Source organism: Silurus meridionalis, chromosome 21, assembly GCF_014805685.1.
Source record: "Silurus meridionalis isolate SWU-2019-XX chromosome 21, ASM1480568v1, whole genome shotgun sequence".
In the NCBI taxonomy this organism is placed as follows: Eukaryota; Metazoa; Chordata; class Actinopteri; order Siluriformes; family Siluridae; genus Silurus; species Silurus meridionalis.
Window position 1 is genome coordinate 9,440,965 of NC_060904.1, and position 24,465 is coordinate 9,465,429.

At 39.7% G+C, this 24,465-nt stretch overlaps 1 protein-coding gene across 3 annotated transcripts in view; it reads right to left on the reverse strand.

Moving 5' to 3' along the window:
* The window catches only part of gli3 (GLI family zinc finger 3), a 183,027-nt gene that overhangs the window by 132,775 nt on the left and 25,787 nt on the right, over positions 1 to 24,465 (reverse strand). For 2 of the 3 annotated variants that reach the window (XM_046833532.1, XM_046833537.1), the window contains exon 2: positions 19,099 to 19,289. In XM_046833532.1, coding sequence (XP_046689488.1) covers positions 19,099 to 19,234 — 136 coding nt within the window. In that variant the 5' untranslated portion in view covers positions 19,235 to 19,289. Of the gene's footprint in view, positions 1 to 2,564; positions 2,585 to 19,098; positions 19,290 to 24,465 lie in introns of those variants that run through there. The other variant, XM_046833536.1, reaches the window with a different exon arrangement.

The window sequence follows — 24,465 nt, forward strand, 5'->3', positions numbered from 1 at the left end:
CTGCGGCTTATATATGGGTGCGCTTTATAGTCTGGAAATTACGGTACTAAATGTTGTTTTTATTAATGTTGTTTCTAAAAGTTGTTTTTATTCTTCTTATTTTGCTTTCGGCTTCTCCCATTAGGGGTCGCCACAACGGATCATCCGTCTCCATACCCCCCCTGTCCTCTACATCTGCCTCTTTCAAACCAAATACCTGCATGTCTTTCCTAACCACATCCGTAAACCTCATCCTTAGGCCTTCCTCTTTTCCACCTTCCTGGTGACTCCATCCTCAGAATTCTCCTACCGATATAACCCATGTCCCTCCTCTGCACATGTCCAAACCATCTCAATCTCGCCTCACTCACCTTGTCTCCAAAACGTCCTACATGCGCTGTCCCTCTAATAAAGGGAGTTGTTTTTATTATTTTGTTTAATATAATCTATACTATTTAAATCTATTTGTTTAATATAGTCTATACTATTTAGATTTTATCACAAACATGAGTCTACAGTTGTGTTCAAAATTATTCAACCCCCACTGAAATTTATTGTTTTGGTCGGTTTGACATTGATTATGATCATTCAGTCATCCTGCTTACAATTAAATCAAAGAGACACGTGTAGGTCAGACAAATATAACATAACATTTATAATGAAATAACCACAAATGTCTTTTCTGAGCTCACATCATTATCAGTTTTATTCAACCCCCAAGTGACATTCAATCTTAGTACTTAGTACAACATCCTTTTACAGTAATAACAGCTTTTAAACGTGAAGCATAGCTTGACACAAGTGTCTTGCAGCGATCTACGGGTATCTTCGCCCATTCATCATGGGCAAAAGCCTCCAGTTCAGTCACATTCTTAGGCTTGCGCACTGCAACTGCTTTCTTTAAGTCCCACCAGAGGTTCTCAATCGGATTTAAGTCTGGTGACTGCGATGGCCACTTCAAAATGTTCCAGCCTTTAATCTGCAACCATGCTCTAGTGGACTTGGAGGTATGCTTGGGATCATTGTCCTGTTGAAAGGTCCAACGCCTTCCAAGCCTCAGGTTTGTGACGGACTGCATCACATTGTCATCCAATATCTCCTGGTACTGAAGAGAATTCATGGTACCTTGCACACGCTGAAGCTTCCCAGTACCTGCAGAAGCAAAACAGCCCCAAAGCATGATTGACCCCCCGCCATGCTTCACAGTAGGCAAGGTGTTCTTTTCTTCATAGGCCTTGTTCTTCCTCCTCCAAACATAGCGTTGATCCATGGGCCCAAACAGTTCTAATTTTGTTTCATCAGTCCACAGAACACTATCCCAAAACTTCTGTGGTTTGTCCACATGACTTTTGGCATACTGCAGTCGACTCTTCTTATTCTTTGGGGACAGCAAGGTGCGCCTGGGAGTTCTGGCATGGAGGCCTTCATTACGCAGGGTGCGCCGTATTGTCTGAGCAGAAACTTCAGTACCCACATCTGACAAATCTTTTCTCAGTTCCTCAGCAGTCACACGGGGACTTTTCTCCACTCTACGCTTCAGGTAGCACACAGCAGTCGAAGTCAGCATCTTCTTTCTGCCACGACCAGGTAGCGTTTCAACAGTGCCCTTTGCCTTGAATTTGCGAATGATGCTTCCTATGGTGTCTCTTGGTATGTTTAACATCTTTGCAATCTTCTTATAGCCATTGCCCTTCCTGTGAAGAGTAATCACCTGTTCTCTTGTCTTCCTGGACCATTCTCTTGACCTCACCATGTTTGTAACCACACCAGTAAATGTCTAGAAGGAGCTGAGTATCACAGTCATTTTAAAGCTGCCTAATTGGTGCTTATTAGGCTTTATTGCTGCTCCCTGATATCCACAGGTGTTTTCAATACCTGATTGAAAACACTTCATTGAACCTCTGTTCTTCAGAGTGGTAGTCTTTAAGGGGTTGAATAATTATGTCAATGAAGAATTCACAAAAGAAACATTTACTACTGTATTACAAAACTAATTGATGTCATTTTAGTTGCATATGGTTCTTTAAGAAGTCCTTGTAGGATTTCATTCTGAATACAATTACAATTGTACACTAAATTCCCTAAAACCATTTACAGCATTGGGGGTTAAATAATTTTGAACACAACTGTATGCACTCCTCACAGTGGCCAACATTCTGGATAACATTGACTACAGAGACAAAATTGAACAGGGCATCAACTATGTCATGTTTATTCACTAAGTCAGTGCCGTTCATGTACTTACACGGTGTAAGATTTATTTACTCATTTGTGTCAGATTTCAGACTGCATGTTGGTGGAACTGGTGAACATTTCTGGAAGAATAAGTTGAGGAAATGGTCATTACACTCAGGCCCCAACCTGCAAAGTGCTTATCTTTTTAAACAACAAATATAATATTTTACGAATATTGAAATCACTAAAATATAAGTTTTTTTTTTTTTTTGCATGTTCTCATATAGAGATAACTGAATGATAAAACTGGATTTATTGTAAACAACTGCCTGTGCACTTATTAATAAGCATGTATGAAAAAAATCAGCATTTGAATACCCATACTGATAAATAATGCCCAATGTACTTACAACAGATGAAGACAGTAGGGCTGCAACAAATAAACGATAAAATCAATATTATTTGAAAATGAAATTCGTTGTCAACGAATGCTGTTATCGATTAATTGGACTGTTCAAGATTCGGTTTAGTGTGACAGCAAGATAACACAGCTGCATGCGAAAATGGCGGACAATACAGGGTCAACCAGCAGCAGGTCATCCAAGGCATGGAAGCATTTTATATTAAACGCAACAAAGAAAACTGTACCTGCAAGTTATGCATAGCTTGTGTGGGATAAAAGTACCACAGTCATGCACAAGCATGCGAAAAGAAAACATACTGGTGTCACGGATGAAGGCAAAACATCAGCACGGTAAGCAGAAACTGTATACACTACATCTGTCGTGACTCGCAAACATGCAGTTGCGCAATCAGCTCGCTCACGAATTAGTGATGGATTCAACTAAAACCGTGCAAACAAACACTAAATCTGAAAATAACAGCAGCAATAAACGAGTCACTGTTGTGGTTTTCAGCGAATGCTTATGCATTTGTAGACCAATGCATATTTTTTCTCTTTTTTAAGCCTGTTAGCTTGATGCATTTCTCTGTTAAATTCTCTTTTTATAGCATTTGTCTACTACAAGTGTAACTTATCTGATTTCAAACGTGATTTACTACAGCTTTACTACAATAAAACAAAATTATACAAAAAATTTTTATATTTTCACAAATTAACACAATTTAACAAAAATTGTCAAAACAATGTTGTTATATTTTATATAGATTTTTTTAAGCATAGTTGTCAAATTGCCGTCTGTAAAATACAATACAAATGTTGATTTACACAAATTGCTTCACCTTGCATACTCAAATGCTGTTTCTTTGTTAATCTCAGTAAGTGGCTTTATCATTTTTATACATGATTACCCTGAATTAAAATATTAAAATACCCTGAACTAAAATATCAAAATATCGTTTTGATTTCCTGCATCCGTTGGCTCCGTTTCGTCTCTTTTTGCTTTCGGAAGAGCGCTTTATTCCCTGTTTGAGAGTTTGAAAGCAATGAGTGGAGGACATTCACACAGAACTATGAACACACACTACAGTAACCACATTAAGGTATGTAATTTCTCTACTATGGCGAACATTCAGTTCATTCAGTGTGTGAAGTGTGACATGTTTAGTCAGTCTTTCTACGTTGTTAGCAATAATTTTATCTGTGAAAAGTGTAAGCTAGTTTGCTCTTTGACAGAGAAGACTGCAGCATTAGAGAGGCGCATCCAGAGTCTAGAGAGAAGTAGTGAGTGTGAGAGCATTCCAGGTTCTGCAGGGAAAGTCTGGATGCCCTAGGTGGAGTTAGCATTCCCCCGATTCCGGCATTAGAGCCCTCGCAGCTTGGCGAGTGGGTGAAGGCTCGGCGCCATACTCGCAAAGTCAAAGCTAACGCTAAGGCTTGCCCACAGGAGCACCATTCCTCTCCGCTTCACGTGTCCAGCAGGTTTGCTCTCCTTAGCGAAGCACCCGCTAAGAAACCTGAAAGAGCTTTGGTTATAGGAGACTCTATTTTGAGGCACATGAAATTAGCTAGACCTTTAGGGGCACAAGCAACACAGGTCATGTGCATACCGGGAGCCAGGGCGCCGGACATAGCAGGTCAGCTTAGGTTTTTAGGAAAGCATAGGTTCTCTAAGATAGTTTTTCACACAGGAGCTAATGATATACGCCTTCGACAGTCAGAGGTTACTAAGAGTAAAATTATAGAGGTGTGTAAATTAACAAAGGCAATGTCCGATGCAGTAACATGCTCTGGCCCCATCCCAATGCAACGTGGCGATGTAGCCTAAAGCAGGTTATGTCGCTGAACTGCTGGATGTCCGAGTGGTGCTCCAAAAACAATGAGGGCTTCATAAATAATTGGAGCAATTTTGAGGGCAAGTCTGGCCTGTTAGGGCGGGACGGTATCCATCCCACTCAGGAAGGTGCTGCTCTAATTTCTTGTAGTATAGATCATAGTCTCAGAACAGCACTAGTTAACAAGTGACTGTCCAGGGCCAAGGCCAGGGAGCAGACAGACAGGCTAAACCGACCGTCTGCTAGCTGCACAGAGTCGTCACTCAGGATCCACCAAATTGAGACTGTGTCTGTCCCCCAAACAAAACCAAAATGTAGGAATTCTCAAGTCTGTTTAAGGAAGTCTGTTTAAGTAACCTGATTAACATTAAATTAAATAGGACTGAACGCACAGCCAGCACCTCTGATCTAAAGATAGGATTGTTAAATATTAGATCTCTCACGTCAAAAGCGCTTACTATAAACGAAATTATTACCGACCAGGAGTTTAAAATAATGTGTTTGACAGAATCGTGTATTAAACCGAATGAATATGTAGCATTAAATAAAGCAAGGCCTCCTGGGTATAGTTACATACACCAACCCCGTCTAAATGGCAGAGGAGGCAGAGTCGCAACTATTTATAATAATAATCTAAGCGTCACACAAAAGACTAAACACAAATGTAAAACATTTGAAGTTCTTTACACCAACATAAAATATTCAGTGTCCAAAAGCAGGTCCAGTCAGTCAATTCCATTAATTATTATTTATAGACCCCCAGTGCCCTACTCTGATTTTCTCATAGAATTTGCAGATTTCATCACAAGTTAAGCTACTTCTTTAGACAAAGCATTAATTGTTGGTGACTTTAATATTCATTTTGATAATCAGGAAGACTCCTTTAGAGTAGCAGTTGTGTCCATTCTAGAATCAGTTGGAATTAATCAGAACGTTATAGGACCCACTCATAGTGGTGGACACACTCTTAATTTGTTGTCAACATTTGGATTAATAAAAAACAATTTAGTCATAATTCCACAGTCTGAAGCTATTTCAGACCATTATCTCATCTCTTTTAAAATCTGACTCAGTCATTGAATTAGTACCTCACCACGTTACCGTGTTGCATTACATTCACGTCAGCTACAGCAGTGCATTTTATTAATAACCTTCCAGAATTTACAATATTAAATAGATCTCTGTCTGACCCCGCAGAGCTCGACTGGGCCAGTGAATACCTAGAATCAACGTTACGTTATACTCTAGATGATGTAGCTCCCCTTAAGACCAAAATGATCAGGGAGAAAAAATTAGCACAGTGGTATAATGATCATAGGCACACCTTACAACAGACCACTTGAAAATTTGAACGCAAATGGCGTCAAACAAAATTAACAGTATTTCAAATAGCATGGAAGGAGAGCCTCCTACATTATAGAAAATCTCTTAGTGCTGCTAGATCAGCATATTTCTCCACCCTCATAGAAAATAACAAGCATATTCCTAGATTTTTATTCAACACGGTGGCAAAATTAACAGGAAATAAATGCACTGCACTAACATGCACACCATCATTAGGTAGTAATGATTTCATGAACTTTTTTAATAATAAAATTGAAAACATCAGGCAAGAAATCCAGACGTTTAATATAAATCCAAATTATTTTACAAGTAACCCTGTAGACAGCAGTGTAATTATAACAGACAATCAACTACAAAGCTTTACTCCTATTCATGAGAATGACTTTCATTAATTTCCTCATCAAAATCATCAACCTGCATTCTCGATCCCTTGCCTAGTTTCCTCAAACAGATAATTCCAGAGGTAACTGAACCTGTTTTAAAAATAATAAATTCTTCCATTAGCACTGGTTATGTACCTAGATCCTTCAAACTGGGAGTTATCAACCACCTACTTAAGAAACCTGACCGTGACCCATGTCAGCTGTCCAACTATAGACCAATATCAAATCTCCCCTTTATATCCAAAATTTTAGAAAAGGTTGTAGCACAGCAGTTATGCTCACATCTACTTATGAATAACATTTTTGAAATGTATCAGTCAGGATTTAGGCCTCATCAAAGCACAGAGACAGTGCTAGTTAAGGTGGTAAATGATCTGCTATTGGTCGCTGATCAGGGTTTTGTCTCTTTACTTGTTTTGCTTGACCTTAGTGCAGCTTTTGACACCATTGATCACACTATTCTGCTTGCTAGACTTGAGAACATTGTTGGAATAAAGGGAACAGCTCTCTTTTGGTTGAGGTCTTATTTGACTGATCACTATCAGTTTGTTGATGTAAATGGTAAATTCTCCACACTCTCTGAGGTAAAGTTTGGTGTTCCACAAGGATATGTCTGAGGCCCACTGCTTTTCTCTTTATATATGCTGCCTCTGGGGGAAATTATACATAAACATGGTATTCGCTTCCACTGCTATGCTGATGATACACAGCTGTATATCTCAGCAAAGCCAGATGAGAGAGATAAGCTTAACAATGTTGAGGAGTGTGTAAAGGACATTAGACAGTGAATGCTTAATAACTTTCTTCTGCTCAACTTAGATAAGACATAAGTACTTTTACTAGGACCACATGCAGCTAGAAGCAACCTTTCCGATTACATAGCATCTCTGGATAGTGTTTCTGTTTCAGCATGTACGGCTGTCAAAGACCTTGGTGTCATTATTGACCCTAGTCTTTCCTTTGAGGCTCACGTGAATAATATTACCAGGATCCCCTTCTTTCACCTTAGAAATATTGCTAAAATTAGAAACAGGATGCAGAAAAACTAGTTCATGCTTTTGTTACATCTAGATTAGACTACTGTTACACTTTACTGTCTGGGTGTTCGAGTAAGTGCATACATAAGCTTCACTTAGTTCAGAATGCAGCAGCAAGAGTCCTCACTAGAAAATATGACCACATCACCCCTGTTTTAATCAGTCTACACTGGCTCCCAATCAAATCTCGCATTGATTATAAAATACTACTACTGACGTATAAAGCACTAAACGGTCTCGCACCGCACTTCTGTACCTGTATGATCCTCCACGCCTACTTAGATCAAAAGGTGCAGGCTATCTGTTGGTACATCAAATAATGAAAACTACAGCAGGGGGCAGATCTTTCTCTTATAAAGCCCCACAGTTATGGAACAGCCTTCCAATCAGGGTTCGGGACTCAGACATAGTCTCAGTATTCAAGTCGAGGTTGAAAATGTATTTATTTAGTCAAGCCTTTTATCAGTAGATTTTTTTTCTAAGGTAAAGGCGCAGATGTGGAGGGAATATGGACATAGAGTGTTTGGTGAACTGGGATACTTGTATGCTGTCATCCCCTTCCTTTCACACGTTCACTCAGGTTTGTTGACAGTGGTGTGGTGAGTCGTCTCTTATCCAAGAGATGCCTCATGTCTGTGTTACCTTCTGGTTCTCCCTTTTAGCTATGCTGCCATAGCGAGTCTTGCCGGAGTCCAAACTGCACAGTGACATTAACTTTCATACAACAATAAAGACATAATAATCCATATCCTTCTCCCCCTGTCACCCCTCTTCTCTCTCTCTCTCTCTCTCTCTCTCTCTCTCTCTCTCTTGGTCGAGTTAAACATGCTCCTGAAGTTCCAGTGACCAATGTTCCTGTCCCTTCCTCCTTTGTGGATCTTCCCACTCCATCCAGGCCTGCCTCTGGATAGTGTTCCTTCGATTGGAGGCCACTCTGTGCAGCTTGGGACGGTTTCTCATCAATGCCTGGGGTGGTTCCATGAATTTCCAGAGTAAGAACGGGCGCTTTAAAGATGGATTGGACTGTAGCTAATGTCAACAGTCTGCTACAATGACTCAGGACTCGCTTCTGATCATCATAACTGTACTCCGAAACATTGTATATCTGCTATAAATGGACATTCAGTACAACCCAGATGAGGATGGGTTCCCTCTTGAGTCTGGTTCCTCTCAAGGTTTCTTCCTTAAGCCATCTCGGGGAGTTTTTCCTTGCCTCAGTCGCCACAGGCTTGCTCATCAGGGACAAACTTACTTATAAAGAACATATTCATCACCACATTTTCTGTGTAAAGCTGCTTTGAGACAATGTTCATTGTTAAAAGCGCTGTACAAATAAAAATGAATTGAATTGAATTAGGGTTTTATATAGTTATAATAAGCAAAACATCTAATTACAAAAAATATATACATTTTGTATCCAATCAATTGATTATTAATTGGATAGACTACTAATTTATTAATAGACTATTGTCATATCTATAAGCATTACATTTTAATTCTCTTGCGATTCACAATGCAATCAGAATTGTCTGGGACAATAAATCTCAAACACATCACAAATATTTTCCACAAATCTTTTGGTTTGTTAAAATAATTTGCCCACTCATACAATAAAGTTAAGGTGATTTACTTAATATATTATCACAAACTTGTATTACCGCCTTACATCTGCAAAATTATTGGGTATAAATAGTTTATCTTAGTCTTCTATCTGTCCAATCTGTTAAAGACTTTAAAATGTCTGTAGTGTCTTTAAAATGTGGAACGATTTCAGGATGTTCCTCAACATAGAATTGCAAAACAGTTTATTATCTTATCATTTACAGTATATATGACCAAAAGTTTAAAAGAATCTGTAGAAATCTTTGTGCACAAGGGACAAGGGTTAAAAACAAAATTGGATGCCCATGATCTTTGGGCCCTCAGGTGGTACAGCATTTAAAACAGTCATAGTTCTGGATAATAATGGAATCAAAATGTATTTTTGGAATTTATTTTTGGAAACCATGGACACATTTTAAAAGGCTCCATCAATGCTAAACAGTATCTACAGGTTTGACAGCAACAAATGCTTCCATCCAGAAAACATATTTTTTCAAGGAAAGCCTTGCATATTTGAGAAAGACAATGCTAAGACAATGACAATGCTCTATCAGCATCTGTACAAATAACATGACTATATAGTAGAAGAGTCCGGGTTCTGCAGGGGAAAGTCTGGATGCCATAGAGAGCCCTCGCAGTGGGGCAAGTGGGTGACAACTCGGCGAGATACTCTCAAAGCCATATGCTAACGCTTCCTCGCCGCGTCACGTGTCTAACAGGTTTGCTTTCCTCAGTGAAGCACCCACTGAGAAACCTGAAAAAACTGTGGATATGAGGCACATGAAATTAGCTAAGCCTTTAGGGCACCAGCAGCACAGGTTAGCTGTATACTAACCAGGGCACCGGACATAGTAGGTCAGTTTAGGTTTCTAGAAAAGCATAGGTTCTCTAAGATTTAAGGTTTTTCACAAAGGAGATAATAATATACGCCTTCGACAGTCAGAGGTTACTGAGCGTAACATCAGAGAGGTGTGTAAATTAGCGAAGGCAGATGCAGTAATACGCTCTGGTCCCATCCCAATGTGCTGTGGGGATATAGCTTATAGCGGGTTATAGTAGCTGAACTGCTGGAGGTCCAAGTGGTGCTACAAAATCAATGTGGGCTTCATAGATAATTGAAGCAATTTTGAGGGCAATTTGGTCTGTTAGGGCGGGACCTTCCCACTCGGGAAGGTGCTGCTGTCATTTCTTTTAGTATAGGTCATAGTCTCAGAAAAGCATTTGTTAACCAGTAACTATCCAGAGCCAAGGCGAGGGAGCAGACAAACAGGCTAAACAGACTGTCTGCTAGCTGCACAGACTCGTTACTCAGGGTCGACTAAATTGAGACTTTGTCTCCCGAACGAAATTAAAATGTAGAAATTTTCAGAAAGTCTGTTTTAGTAACTTCATTATCATTGAAATAAACAAGACTGAATGCACAGCCAGCAGCTTTGATCTAAAGATAAGATTGTTGAATATTAGATCTCTTGCGTAAAAAGACCTGACAATTAACAAAATTATTACCGACCAGGAGTTTATTGTTACATGCTTGACAGAAACATGGATTAAACCGAACGATTATTAAATGAAGCTAGTCCTCCTGGGTAAAGTTATACACACCGGCCATCTCTAAATGTTAGAAGAGGTTGTGTGGCAGCTATTTATAATAATAATCTAAGCGTCACACAAAAAAACTAAACACAAATGTAACACAATTGAAGCTCTTTACACCAACATAAAATATTTAGTGTCCAAATGCAAGTCCAGTCAGTCAATTTCAGTAATTATTATTTATAGACCCCAGGACCCTACTCTGATTTTATCAAGTCAAGTCAGGAGTCAAGAAGCTATTATTGTTATTTTGATCATATATAGCTGACACAGTACACAGTAAAATAAAACAATGTTCCTTCAGAACCCTGATGCTACATAAACAACTAAAAGCTACATACCAGAAAAACACAGAGCTATGGACTAGTAAGTGTCCTCGCCACATATAGTGCATCGTGTGCAACCTGGTGCAAACAGTGCAAGACAGATAGTGCTAAGACAACACAAGACAGTGCAAGACAACAAAGACAGTGTGGGACAAATACACAAAATACAAAATCTAAACATAATACAGTAAACCTGCTGTATATTACACAGTGCGGTGTGTAAAAGAGTACTAAGTACAAGAGTGAACATTTTAATTAAACAAAATATAAACAAAATGGTTTGTGCAAAAAAGCAATAGCAGCAGTCAAAAAAAGAAGTGCAAAAACAGCATGTAAACAGTTTGTAATAACAAAGTGATATTTCATGGGCATGGATGTGTGAAGTGAGTACGATTGTGTGTGCACAATTGTGTGTGTTGTACAGATCAGTCACACAGTTTAAGTGTGTGTGTGTGTGCGTGAGTTTCAGTTCAGTTCTGTGTTGAGAAGCCTGATGGCTTGAGGGAAAAACTGTTGCACAGTCTGGATGTGACGGGCCGAATACTTTCGGAACGGCTTCCCTGATGGCAGAAGGGTGAAGAGTGTGTATGAGGGGTGTGTGGGGTCATCCACAATGCTGTTGGTTTTGCGGATGCAGTGTGTGGGGTAAATGTCCGTCATAGAGTGATGCAGCTGCTCAAGATGCTCTCAATGGTCCCTCTGTAGAACATGGACAGGATGGGGGGAGGGAGATGAGCTTTCCTCAGCCTTCTCAGGAAGTAGAGACATTGCTGGGCTTTCTTAGTGATGGAGCTGGTGTTGAGTGACCAGGTGAAGTTCTCTGCCAGATGAAAACCAAGGAATTTGGTGCTCTTGATGATCTCCATGGAGGATCCATCGATGATCAGTGGAGAACGGTCGCTCTGTGCTGAGATCGCATTGTGCATGGAGTGGTTTGGATGATACGCAAACTGCATGGGGTCCAGTGAGGGTGAAAGCTGTGTCGTGATGTGCCTCATGATGAGCCTCTTGAAGCACTTAATCACGATGGGTGTGAGCGCGATGGGACGATAGTCATTGAGGCAGGAGACAGTAGACTTATTTGGCATGGGAACGATGGTCGTCGTCTTGAGGCATGTAGGAACAATGGTGCTGCACCCGGTCACTGGAGGACAGAGGAAGAGGGGTGGTCTTCATCGCCACTATGTTGTTCTGCACCTCGAACCAGGTGCATCTGGGAGGGAGGTGCCATGGTCACAAGCAGGTGAAGTTGTCTTGTAGTTCGTGATCGCCTGGATTCCCTGCCACATGCACCAGGTGTCTTCGCTGTCCTGGAAGTGGCCGTGGATTCACTGTGCGCTGTGATTCTCTGATGGCACGGGACATTCTGGCCCTCGCTGTCTTTAAGGCTGTCTTGTCCCCTGCTCTGAAGGCGGAGTCTCTTAATTTTAGCAGCGCACGCACCTTAGCGGTTATCCACGGCTTCTGGTTGGAATGTGTAGAGATGGTCTTAGAGATGGTCACATCAATGCACTTGCTGATGTAGCTGGTCACTGTTGCCTTTCGAGCTGGTTCTGAACACCTGTTGAGTGGTCTGTATGCTGGAATCAGCATAACAGAGATGTGGTCTGAGTACCCGATGTGGGGGCAGGGCTTCACCTGGGATGTTTGTGTAAACAACATTCAGCATGTTTTCTCCTTGGGTTGCAAAATCCACATTCTGGTGAAATTTAGAGAGCACAGTCCTGAGATTTGCATGGTTGAAATCTCCGGAGACAATAAACAATCCGTCAGGGTGTGTGTTTTGTAGTTCGATAATGAAAGAATACGCTGAGCGCTTCCTTAGCATTAGCGCTAGGTGGAATGTACACTCCGAGGACAATAGCGGTGGTGAATTCCCAGGGTAAATAAAAAGGTTTACATCTCACAACCATAAACTCCAACAGCGATGAGCAGTAGGTAGAAACGAGGACAGAGTTCTTACACCATTCCGTGTTGATGTAAACACACAGACCGCCACCACGAGTCTTACTGCATAGAGCTGCATTTCTGTCAGCACAAAACGCGTCTAGCCCATCCAGCTAAATGGCAGGGTCCGGAACTCTGTCGCTCAGCCACGTCTCAGTGAACACAAAGACGCAGCAGTGTCTGTACTCATGCCAAGTAGCTTGTTGGAGTTTGATGTAGTCCAATTTATTGTCCAGGGAGCAGACATTTGCCAGCAGGAGAGATGGTAGAGCAGTCTGGCTAGAGTTAGCTTTCAGCCTAGCACTAGCCCCCACTCGCTTTCCACGCTTCCCCTTCCTCACGCAGCGCGTTTCATTCCCCCTGCTTCGTCCGTCCACCACAGGCGATGCCGAGGTTTGAAAGCATGGTTCTCGAAGCACAACGAGGTCGCATAGCGTCTGCCGCAGATAATCATTTATTGAGTTGTTTCTGAGTTCCTGGAGTGTTCGCCGGTGGTACACAGGGACACCGGTTGCTCCGATGTCCATATGTTGCTCAAGGCGGGCTACAAAGTGAAAGTAGCACCATTTCACAAATCTAGCTACTTCTTTAGACAAAGCATTAATTGTTGGTGACTTTTTAATATGCATTTTGATAATGAAGAAGACTCCGTAAGAACAGCAGTTGTGTCCATTCTAGATTCAGTAGGAATTAATCAGAATGTTATAAGACCCACTCATAGTGGTGGACACACTCTTGATTTAATACAAACATGTAGATTCAATATAAAACAAAGTCTTAATTCCACAGTCTGAAGCTATTGCAGATCAATATCTTATCTCTTTTAAAATTTGTCACAGTCATAGCATGAGTTCCATGCCATGTTACTGTATTAAGCGTACATTCACTTCAACTATAGCAGCGAGTTCAATATCAGTAATCTTCCTGAGTTGTCGACATTAATTCGATCTCTGTCTGACCCCGCGAAGCTCAACTGGGCCACTGAATGCATAGAATCAACATTCTATTACACTCTAGATGATGAGCTCCCCTTAAAACCAAAATGATTAGGCAGAAAAAAAGTAGCACCATGTTATAATGATCATATGCACACCACTCGAAAATTAGAACGTAAATGGCCGCAAAACAAATTTACAGTATTTCAATACTATATATAGCATGGAAGGAGAGTCTCCTGAGTTATAGAAAATCTCAGTGCTGCTAGATCATCATATAACCTCATAGAAAATAACAAGCATAATCTTAGAATTTTATTTAGTATGGCAGCAAAATAATAACAATTTTAATTATTTCCTCATCAAAGATTCTTCAAACAGTTAATTCCAGAAGTAACTGAACCTGTTTTAAAAATAATAAACACTTATTATATAGCTAAATTTTTTAAACTGCCAGTTATCAATCCCTAATTATGAAACCTGACACTGACCCTTGTCAGTTGTTCAACTATAGCCAATATCAAACCTCCCGTTTAACTCAAAGATTTTAGAATAGGTTGTAGCACAGCAGTTATGATCATACCTACTTACGAATAACATTTTCAAAATGTATTATTCAGGATTTAGGCCTCATCATAGCTTAGAGACAATGCTGGTTAAAGTGGTATTGGACTCTGATCAGGGTTTTGTCTTCTTACTTGTTTTGCTCGACCTTAGTGCAGCTTTTGACACCACTGGTCATAATATCCTTCTTGCTAGACTAGAAAATGTTGTTGGAATAAAGAGAACAGCTCTCTCACAGCTCTTTTTTCTCTTTATATATGCTGCCTCTGGGTGAAATTATATGTAAACATGGTGTTAGCTTCCATTGCTATGCTGATGAGACACAGTTGTATATTTCAGCAATGCGAGATGAGAGAAACTGGTACAGCCAAGTTCGACTGGCAAAACAGCGCTCTGCACACATGAATACATCTGAGTTAGACTTTTTAATGCCTACGGAGTAAGAAAAAATTTACTTGGTTTTGGACATACTTACAAATACATTTTTAAGAAAAGCTAGACATCATGAGGAGAGGTCGGCCAACCCTGAAGCTAGCTAGCTTGTCTCAGCCCGGGAAAAGGGTTTGTTCACCACTTCCAGAACAGTGAATACGAGTGGTACCACTGGCTCATCTGAATAATTTTACCAGGAAAGCCTTTGTTTACCTTAGTAATACTGCTAAAAATAGAAATATTATGTCATTACAGGATGCAGAAAAACTTGTTCATGCTTTTGTTACATCTAGATCAAACTACTGTCATGCTTTACTGTCTGGTTTTTTGAGTAAGTGCAAGAGTCTTTACCCTGTTTTAATCAGTCTACAGTCTAAATCTTGCATTGATTATAAAATACTAATACTGACATATAAAGCACTTCAATGGTTTCACGCTGCAGTATCTGAGTGAACTTCAGTACCATTATCATCCCCAACACCTACTGGGATCAAAAGGTGCAGGCCATTTGTTGGTACCTCAAATAATAACGACTACAGCAAGGGGCAGATCTTTCTCTTATAAAGCAACACAGTTATGGAACAGTGTTCAAGTCGAGGTTGAAAATTTTTGTTTAATCAAGTCTTTTTGAACTGGTATATTTGTATGCTGTCGTCCCCTCATGCGTTCACTCAGGTTTGAGGATGGGTTCCCTCTTGAGTCTGGTTTCTCTCAAGGTTTCTTCCTTATGCCATCAACAAGTTTTTTCTTGCCACAGTTGCCACCAGCTTGCTTATTAGAGACAAACTTACACTTATAAAGAACAATCTTATTTATTCTTTCTAACCATGTTATCTTTGTAAAGCTGCTTTGAGACAATGTCCAGTGTTAAAAGCGCTATCCAAATAAAAATGGAATTGAATTATATGAATATCTGGATCATCTTGACATGAAAAATACAACAAAGGACAAGAACTGTTGAGCAGCTAGAATCCTGTATCAGGCACATACGGGACAACATTCCTCTCCCAAAACCTCAGCAACTGGTCTCCTCATTTCCCGGATGTATATAGACAGAAGACATGATGCTATGCAGTGGTAAACATGGCCCTATCCCAATTTTTTTAACCTGTTTCAGCCATCTAAATCAAAATGACCTTATTTTTTCCCTTAAAATTGAATATATTCTCCGTTTAAACTTTTAATTGTTTTACTGTGAATAGAATATGGATGGATGAGATTTGTAAGCCATACAATTTATTCTCATTAATCTACACTCTGTACTCCATAATGACAAAGTGACAACAGAATTCTTATAAAGTCTGTAATTTTTTTTTTTATTAAAAAAAAACCTTAAATATGACATGTATAATTATTCAGATTGTTTACTCAGTACTTAGTTGAAGAACCTTTGGCAACAATTACAACCTTGAGTCTTTTTGGGTATGATGCAGCTTTGCACACTTGGATTTCGGGATTTTTTGCCATTCTTGGATGGGGACTGTCGGTGAACAATCACTTTCAGATCTTTCCAGAGATGTTCACTCTAAAACAATCAGAGAATTGTCACTAAGCCACTTAGTGGCTTAGTTATTATCTTAGCTGTGTGCTTAGGGTTGTTGTCTTGAAGGAAGGTGAACCCAGGCCGAGGTCCTGAACACTGTGCAACAGGTTGAGAATAACTCTGTACTCTACTCTGTACTCCATTCAGCTTTCCCTCAACCCCCAGCAAGCTGCCAGATGCCTGCCGCAGAAAAAAAACAAATAACACAACACCAGCTGCCACCATCATGCTTCACCTTTGGGATGGGTTTGGGCAGGTTATCAGCAGTGCCTGATTCCTCCTGACATAACATTTTGAATTGAGGCAAAAAATGTCAATCTCTGCTGTCATGAAACCAAGAATCTTGTTCTACACTGTCTGAGAGTCTTTTAAGTGCCTGTTGGCAAACTTCAAGCAGACTTCCATGAGTTTTGCACTGAGGAGAAACTTCTGTCTAGCCACTTATAAAGCCCAGATCAGTGTAGTGATTGTAGTGACAACAGCTCTGGAACTTTTTCCTATTACTATTCTTGGGAATCTTCATTGCTACAGCAATTTTTGTAGCCTTTCCAGGTCTGCAACAATCCTGTTTCTCAGCTATGCAGGGGAGTTTCTTTGACCTCATGGCTTGGGCTTTGCTCTGATATTTTGTCAGCTGTGAGGCCTTCAAAAGAGCCATGTGTGCCTTTCCATATCATGTCCAATCAATAAACCTTTTTTACAGTTAGTCTCTAGTCAAGGTGTACAAATATCTCAGCAATGATTAAAAGAAATAAGAGACACCTAAGCTAATTCTCAAGTGTTATTGCAAAGGTTCTAAATACTTAGGTACATGTGATATTTCTGGGCTTTTTTTATTTGATTTTGAAACGTTTACAGACATTTCTAGATTTCTGTTTTCACTTTGTCAATATAGGGTGCTAAGTGTAGATTAATTAGGAAAAAAGGAAGTCTGAATACTTTCAGAATATGCTATAAATACAAAGTTAAAGAAGTTAAAACATGTAAAGGATAAGACACATCGCAAGATGTGGATAGAGCCAAGACATGAATCAAAACGAATTTACATATCTATACAATGAGACAGCATGAACAGTGACACAATTTTCAGTGTAATAAAAATGCTACAATTTTGTCACTATATCAAATATCTATATCTATATATATATATATATATATATATAAAATTGTACACACACAGTGTTGGGCAATAACGCGTTACTGTAACACAGTTACTTTTGACAGTAACTAATACTGTAACGCATTACTTTTTGAATAAAGTAACTCCGTTACCGTTACCGTATGGTGCGTTGTCCGTTACTTTTTTTAATTAATTAATTTTGGCTGAAGTGTAGCCTACAGTCTAACCTGTTTACAGCAGCGACACATTGTAGGATTGGTGGATATGAACCACTGTATACACGAAGAAGATGCACTGTGGGCGTGTTTCCGCTTATTCAAGTATGTGCGGCAGTAATGGCGAGTCAAGGCGAGAGCAAGACGTGTTTCTCAAAGAGTAAATATGCTCATTATTTCACTTTAGTTGAGAATAAAGACAAAAACTTTTAAGTCAAATGTAAGCTGTGTCTTTCTGGTTCAAAGGTCATATCTACTGCGATAGCAGCAACTCCACTCTGTCGAAGCACCTCCTGAAACTCCATGCCTCGACGAAGCTAGAAGCTAACCCGGTGTTATGTTGTACATTGTTGATAGTTTTCATACTTAAGCTATGAAAAGAAAATTTTTAAGGGCGCAACACAACAGCTTTTATGATGCAAAAGCCACTTTAGTTTTTGATTCTGGAAATATTATTCAGCTTGTTTTGTTATTTATTTCAGAAATCCTTGTGATATATTCAGTTTGTGCTGGTCTGACTTAAATAAAATAAGTGTTAGAAAAAAATGACTTTGTGTTTGTATAGAACCTAATGCATTAAAAGGGCATTAATGGGAACATTAAAGAATGTTCTTTAAAAAAGTAACTGAAAAGTTACTTTTAACACTAACGCATTACTTTTTAGTGTAAGTAATCAACAAAGTAATTGAGTTACTTTTTGAATGAAGTAACTAGTAACTGTAACTGTTTCTTCTATGTGTGTGTGTGTGTGTGTATGTAATTTTTTGTTGTTTTTTTTTTGGCGGGGGGGTAACTTTGGGACAGTCGCACTGGATCTGTTCTGGCATGACTCAAGAGCATCAGGTTGTTTGCAACATAGTGATGGATTCAATTAAAACGGTACAAACAAACACTAAATACAAAAGCAGAAAATAAGAGCATCAGTAAACAATGCTATTTTAGTCACTGTTGTGCATTTGTACACCAATTAATTTTTTTTTAATTAAGCCTTTAGCTTGCTGCGTTTCTTTATTCCATTCTCTTTTTATAGTATTTTCTCTACTACAACAGTAACTTGCCTGTTTTCAAACGTGATTTACTGCGGATTTACTACATTTAAATGCTTGTTTTCAATGTTTGCATGTTTAATTAATGCATATATCATTTAAGTATTATACTTAATATTTATTATACTTAATATATTATAAATTAAATTAACTGTATATTCTAGAGACTTATCTCTTCACAACTTAACAAAACATGAGATTAATCTATTATTAAAATTTTTAAAAAGTTGCGGCCTGACCAACCTAAAATACCATTCCAGAGAATATTGGGAATGTGGGTTCTTTAAAAAAAAAAAATGTTGTGGTTAGTTTATTCATCACCTTTATATTGCTTTAATAATTAAACATTTCTTATGGTTAGATGAAAAGTCTGTCTTAACATTGTAATGAGCATAGATATCCTCCTAAGAGGGAACCATTAATAAGTAGCAAAAAATATATAAAGTTAGTAGTAATATATATGTATATAGTTAATTACTATAAAGTTAATTTATAGCAGCACTTGAATGAGGGTCAGTAAGGCTGTACTAAATTTTTTATATGAGCTTTAGATCAGTTGAAATTAGTTTAGAAATGTAAGAGGTGAATCTCAGGTTTGATAATATGATCAGGCTCTCAGTACCTTTGGATGTTGTGCTTGAAGTCACATCCTTCTCACTGATCTCAGTTCGGTTCTGGGAGAATCTCTTGGTTGCCATAATTGTCTCCACCCTTTTTTTCTTCTCTGCTGTTGAGCTGGCCTGGGACTGTGTTTCCATGGTGACTGCGCATTCCTTAGTTCCACATCTAAGCTTGAACACATATAAGTTCCACCTAAGAAAATAACAATGGTCAGTGAGGTGTGTCAAAAAAGTTAAGCTTTTGATATTGCATTTTTTGTGGAAACATTACCATCAAAGCTAACTGGTAGGGTCAAGAACAGGAAGAACTTTCAGGAGACATGAACCAAGAACGTTATGTATGTAACCGAAAGGCTGCGTCGAAACGCTTTGGGAACGTGAACGAGTGTTCACGCTCTGAAATAATGTGTATAATCAGTCAAAATAGGACGCTGGCTGTCACTGGTGGGGTGACGTCACGACCAGGAGTATAAAATGCATATTAGTGAGGGCAGCTTCTGTAAGGGAGAAGGAAGCGCTGCAGGGACACCGGAGGTGTGGCATAGAGACACAGCGTCTCATTCCCTCAGTAACTTAGAGACGTTCCCTTTCAGGAACTCAAGCTGCGTCAAAACGCTTTGGGAATGAGTGTCCAATCACACCAGCTAGAGGTGGACTGAGGGGCCAGGAGTGGCACTGCATTAAAGAACCGCACAAAGGTCAGCGGGGTGGACCAACCCGCAGCGTTACATATGTCTTGGAGGGAAACTCCAGAGGACCAAGATTTTGAGGCAGCCACACTCCGGGCTCCCTGAAGGGAGCAGAGAGACAAGAGGACTTATAAGATGATGTGATAGCATCAACAATCAACCTGCTTAGAGTCTGCTTATTAGTAGGGAGGACTCTCTTGGGAGGACAGTAGCAGATGAGCAGCTGATTGGTCCTTGTCCATGCACCTGTCCTGTGGACATAGGTGTCCAGTGCGCGCACCAGACAGAGCCGGGTTGAATCATGAAATCACCAGTTTCTGCTGGTCTGGGGCCTGGAACAGAGGAGGATAGAATGCCTGTAATCTTACGGGTCGTGGGACAACCAAGGGCACCTTGGGGTTGTAATCCGTACCGGGGGGACAGAAAGGCACTGGCCATACCCAGGGTAAACTCCAGGAAGGAGGGGGCCACAGAAAGGGCCTGCAAGTCCCCTACCATCTTGATAGAGCAGATGGCCAACAAGAACACGGTCTTGATTGAAAGGTGCCTCCAAGATGCCTCGGCTGGAGGCTCGAAGGGGGGCTCAGACAGAACCCCTAAAACGATGGCCAGGTTAAGCCCCGGCACTCTAGGTTGTACCGGGGGCCTCAGCCTCCGGGTGACACGGAGAAAACGCGTTACAATCGGGTCTCTGCCCAGAGATTGTACTATACTTTATTTATCTGCCTTCTTTTTCTTTGTTTTATTTTTCTCCCCATCCTATTTCCTCATGCCAGACCGTCGTAAAAACCATTTCACTGTACCCTGTATGTATGTGTATGTGACAAATAAAATTTTATTTGATTTGATTGATTTTGATTTGATTGATTTGATTGCCCGGCCAGAGGGGCATGATAAGCCGAAATTGTAGACGCGTAGACTTTTAGGGTGGACGAAACCAAACCTCGGTGGAGGGACCAGAATCTTGGAGCTGTGCAGCTTCAGGGGCTACAGCCACAGCTTCCACAGCTGTGGGGGTGAAAAATGGCACCCCCGAGCTGGGAAAGGAGAGCCCTCCTCAGAGGCATCTCCCATGGAGGATGCTCAAAAAGAGCTACCAGTTCCACGAACCATGTTTTGCTTGGCCACCTTGGAGTTACCAGGAGGAGACAGACTCTGTCCTGGCGAACTCTCTCCAGAACTCCTGGAAGCAGCGTGATGGGATAGGGCGTACAGTCGCAGCCTCGGCCATGGCTGAGCCATTGTGTCTAGCCCCAGCGGGCTCATGTACAACAGGCCATGGAATCACACTAAACGCAACTGCCATTAGCCCTAGCAGTTTCTGGAACTGCTTGACAGTGAGAGCTTGCCCTTCTCTGACCTTCCTGACGGCCGTAAGGATGGCCACAATGCGGGCAGGGGAAAGCTGCACGCGCAAAGTAGTCAAATCCCATATGACACCGAGATAGGTGGTTCTCTGTAATAAAAAAGCACACTCTTTCCGGCGTTCAGCTGAAATCGCAATGCCTTCATGTGGGGGGAGAACGACATCTCGATGCCAGACCGCCAATTGCTTTGATTGAGCTAGGATCAACCAATAATCGACTACATCTTGTAGAAGGTAGGATGGATACATGAAAGTACGCACTCTTTAGATCTACCGTGACAAACCAGTCCTCGGATCTGCATAATCTGCTTGAGGGTCAGCATCTTGAACCTGTGCTGTAGCGGGGGCAGGGAGGAGCCACAGCCGGAAAGTGTAAATACATTTTTTTGCTTGCTTTAATTATGTTTTTTTTTTTTTTTTGTCAAACAATCTGACAGACAACACAAACACATAGAGCGCTTTGTGAACAGACAGAAGCTGCCACTGCCCTCACTCATGCGTTTTGTACTCCTGGTCGTGACGTCACCCCACCGGTGATAGTCAGCGTCCAATTTTTGAGTGATTACACACATTATTTCTGAGCGTTAACACTCGTTTCGGCGCAGCTGGATTTCCTGAAAGGGAACCAAGTTTCAAGGTTTTAGGACTAGCTGCATGCTTATGAAAATTTAGTTACTGTGTCATGAAAAGAAGAACTCCTCAATTTACATTACAGGTTTGTCAATTGGTAAACAATACAAACAAAAACCTTCCCAGTAATGAATTTCAAATGTCTATAGAGTTCTGTATGAATCCACAATTAGACTACAATATAATATAGATACGAATAAAGCAAATATCCAAAGGTTTCCTCTTGTAAGTTTATATGTACAGGAATTCCTATGTTCGAAAGTCATCTTTGGCTAAATTACAGACTCTTGATTACAGTCATTATAGATATTTATCCTGGATCTAAATGATATTCACACAAGTCCCAATGCATCAAAGCATGTTTAATAATGTGTTATTTTAATAAGTTATGAGATAAAGCAGGTTGTTTCTTACAACATATCTATTCAGGATCTAAAGGCTTATGTCTCAAGTTTAACAATGTTGTATTAAGCATGTGCGTTATAAAGAAAGGGTCGGGAGGCTCTGTCATTTCTAAACATGATCTTCACAAAACGGCATCTGCAAGCAAAAAAAAAACAGAAAAATTTCCCTCCTTGCCCAAACTTTCATTTTTTCTTACATCAACATAAATATTTAAACTCAGTTATGAACAACATCCTACCAGCAGACAAGGTAAATACTAAATAAACATATTCTTAAAATATGTTTCGGATTATTTCAGTTTGAAAAGTATGAAATACACTCAAGCTACCTAGGTCATACCAGTAATCGATTTCAAACCAAGGTGGAGAACAGAGTCTTGCACTGACAGCCTGTCGGAGAAACAAAGAAAGAACAGATGGATAGAGCCCCAAAGTCAGCTCTTTTTCTTTAACATTACACTATCCAGCGGTGTCTGTCCATTCAGAAAGAAGCAAAAGAGGGCAAGAGGGAAAGTGAAAACATGCAGTAAGTCCTTTATGTCTGTTATTGACTGGCCTCTGACACTTGGGTGCATTGGCTCTACATGTCTGCGAGTGTTTGAACTCCCCAGTTCACCAAACATCAATCCCTAGGCAATCCAGAAAGGGCATAAAAAGAAGAAAAAGATTAGAACTCCAAGACAGGTGAGGAATAAAAGAAGGAAAAAAGGGGCAGAAAGGGTACAATTTAGGCAGAAAATAGCAAGCAAATATCTATTTCCCTGCCTTTCCAAGCACAGCTAAAGCATTAATCAAGACCATTAGTATTTTCCCCATATCAATGCCCTGATATGACCACTGCCACTTACAACTGTTTCTCTTGACCCTCGTTATCTTCCTTCAGTCCCATTTTGCACTCTATTATGCATTCTTGTTTGCTGCTAAGCTTAAGGGGAGAAGAACAAATGTCCCTGAGAATGTGAAGGTAAAAAAAAATACACATTGTTCATGAAAGACTACATAATGTCAAATGAGACGTATAGAAATGAGCTTATAGCTCTTAAGTAAATTCCAGAAAACAATAGAGATGTCTTCATATAACAAAAAGAACTTCACAATGGAATGCATTCATCACCTCTGGTCAGTGCTAAAAATAAATGTAGAATTTCATATTAGACTTCATTCCTCACTTTGATGGTGTCCCATACCCAATTAGCTGTGAGAGGGAAAGAGTATTCTCTTCATGTGGGCTTGTCCATAATCCTCACTCAGAGAAAGAGAGGCGATTAACCAGGTTTAAAATACCACAATTCAGACTGCTCCCAAGGAAAAAAGATTCTTATTTTAAGCACATTAGGCAAATCAATTTAACATAAATTATACGCTTCAGTGACAAAAGCGAGTTGAAAGTCAGTAGAAAATGAAACATCAAAGTCAAACAACAGAATAAACTTCTTCAATACATTTTTTTTTGTCTTTTTAAGCCATTGATTTTCAACGTTATAAATGCATTTTAAACATTAATTGTTTCCTAAATATCTTAAGGCATGCATAAACCATTTTCTGTTATGCAACTGAATTTAGTTTTTCCTTTGCAGGTATCAGGTAGCACCCATAATTCCCAGGATAGGCTACAAATCTCTCAATGACAGACACACCACTGACCTCTACAATTATAAACTATGTTTTTCTGTTTATAATAAGTGAAAAGACTTCTCACTTTAATTATCAGCATCACAGTCTTTTATAAGGTAAATCCTCTAGAAATATTATTTTAAGATATATTCAGAATAAATAAACAAGAATTGTATAATGTTAATAATAATATATAAAATTAAAAAATGTAAGGGGGATAGCCAGAAAAGGAAAAGAAGAAACAGAGACTCAAAAAATAATTTTGACATCTTTCTATTAATAGAGTGGGAAGAAACTGGCCAGATATATTGACAAAAGATTCTCACATAAATCTTGTGTGGGTGCACAAGTGTTTGTATAGGTTGAGAATACTACTCTTCTTTTTTAGTGGCCATTTAAATGTATTTATTTTTTTACTGGTGGAATGTGTTTACATTCACTTATCGCTCTCTATTCACATTCACTCTCAAATATTCACAATAAATAAACACAATAAAGGTAAATTTTTTATATATTAAATTATTAATTTTCAGCCATCTTAGATATGCTGTCCTTTGTACAGTGTGCATTCTGCATGATCTATAAAGAGCGCAAGCTCTATGTATAATAACATATTTCTTTTTTGACTTAGGGCCACTTTGTTCAGAATAGTCTCCAATTATTATA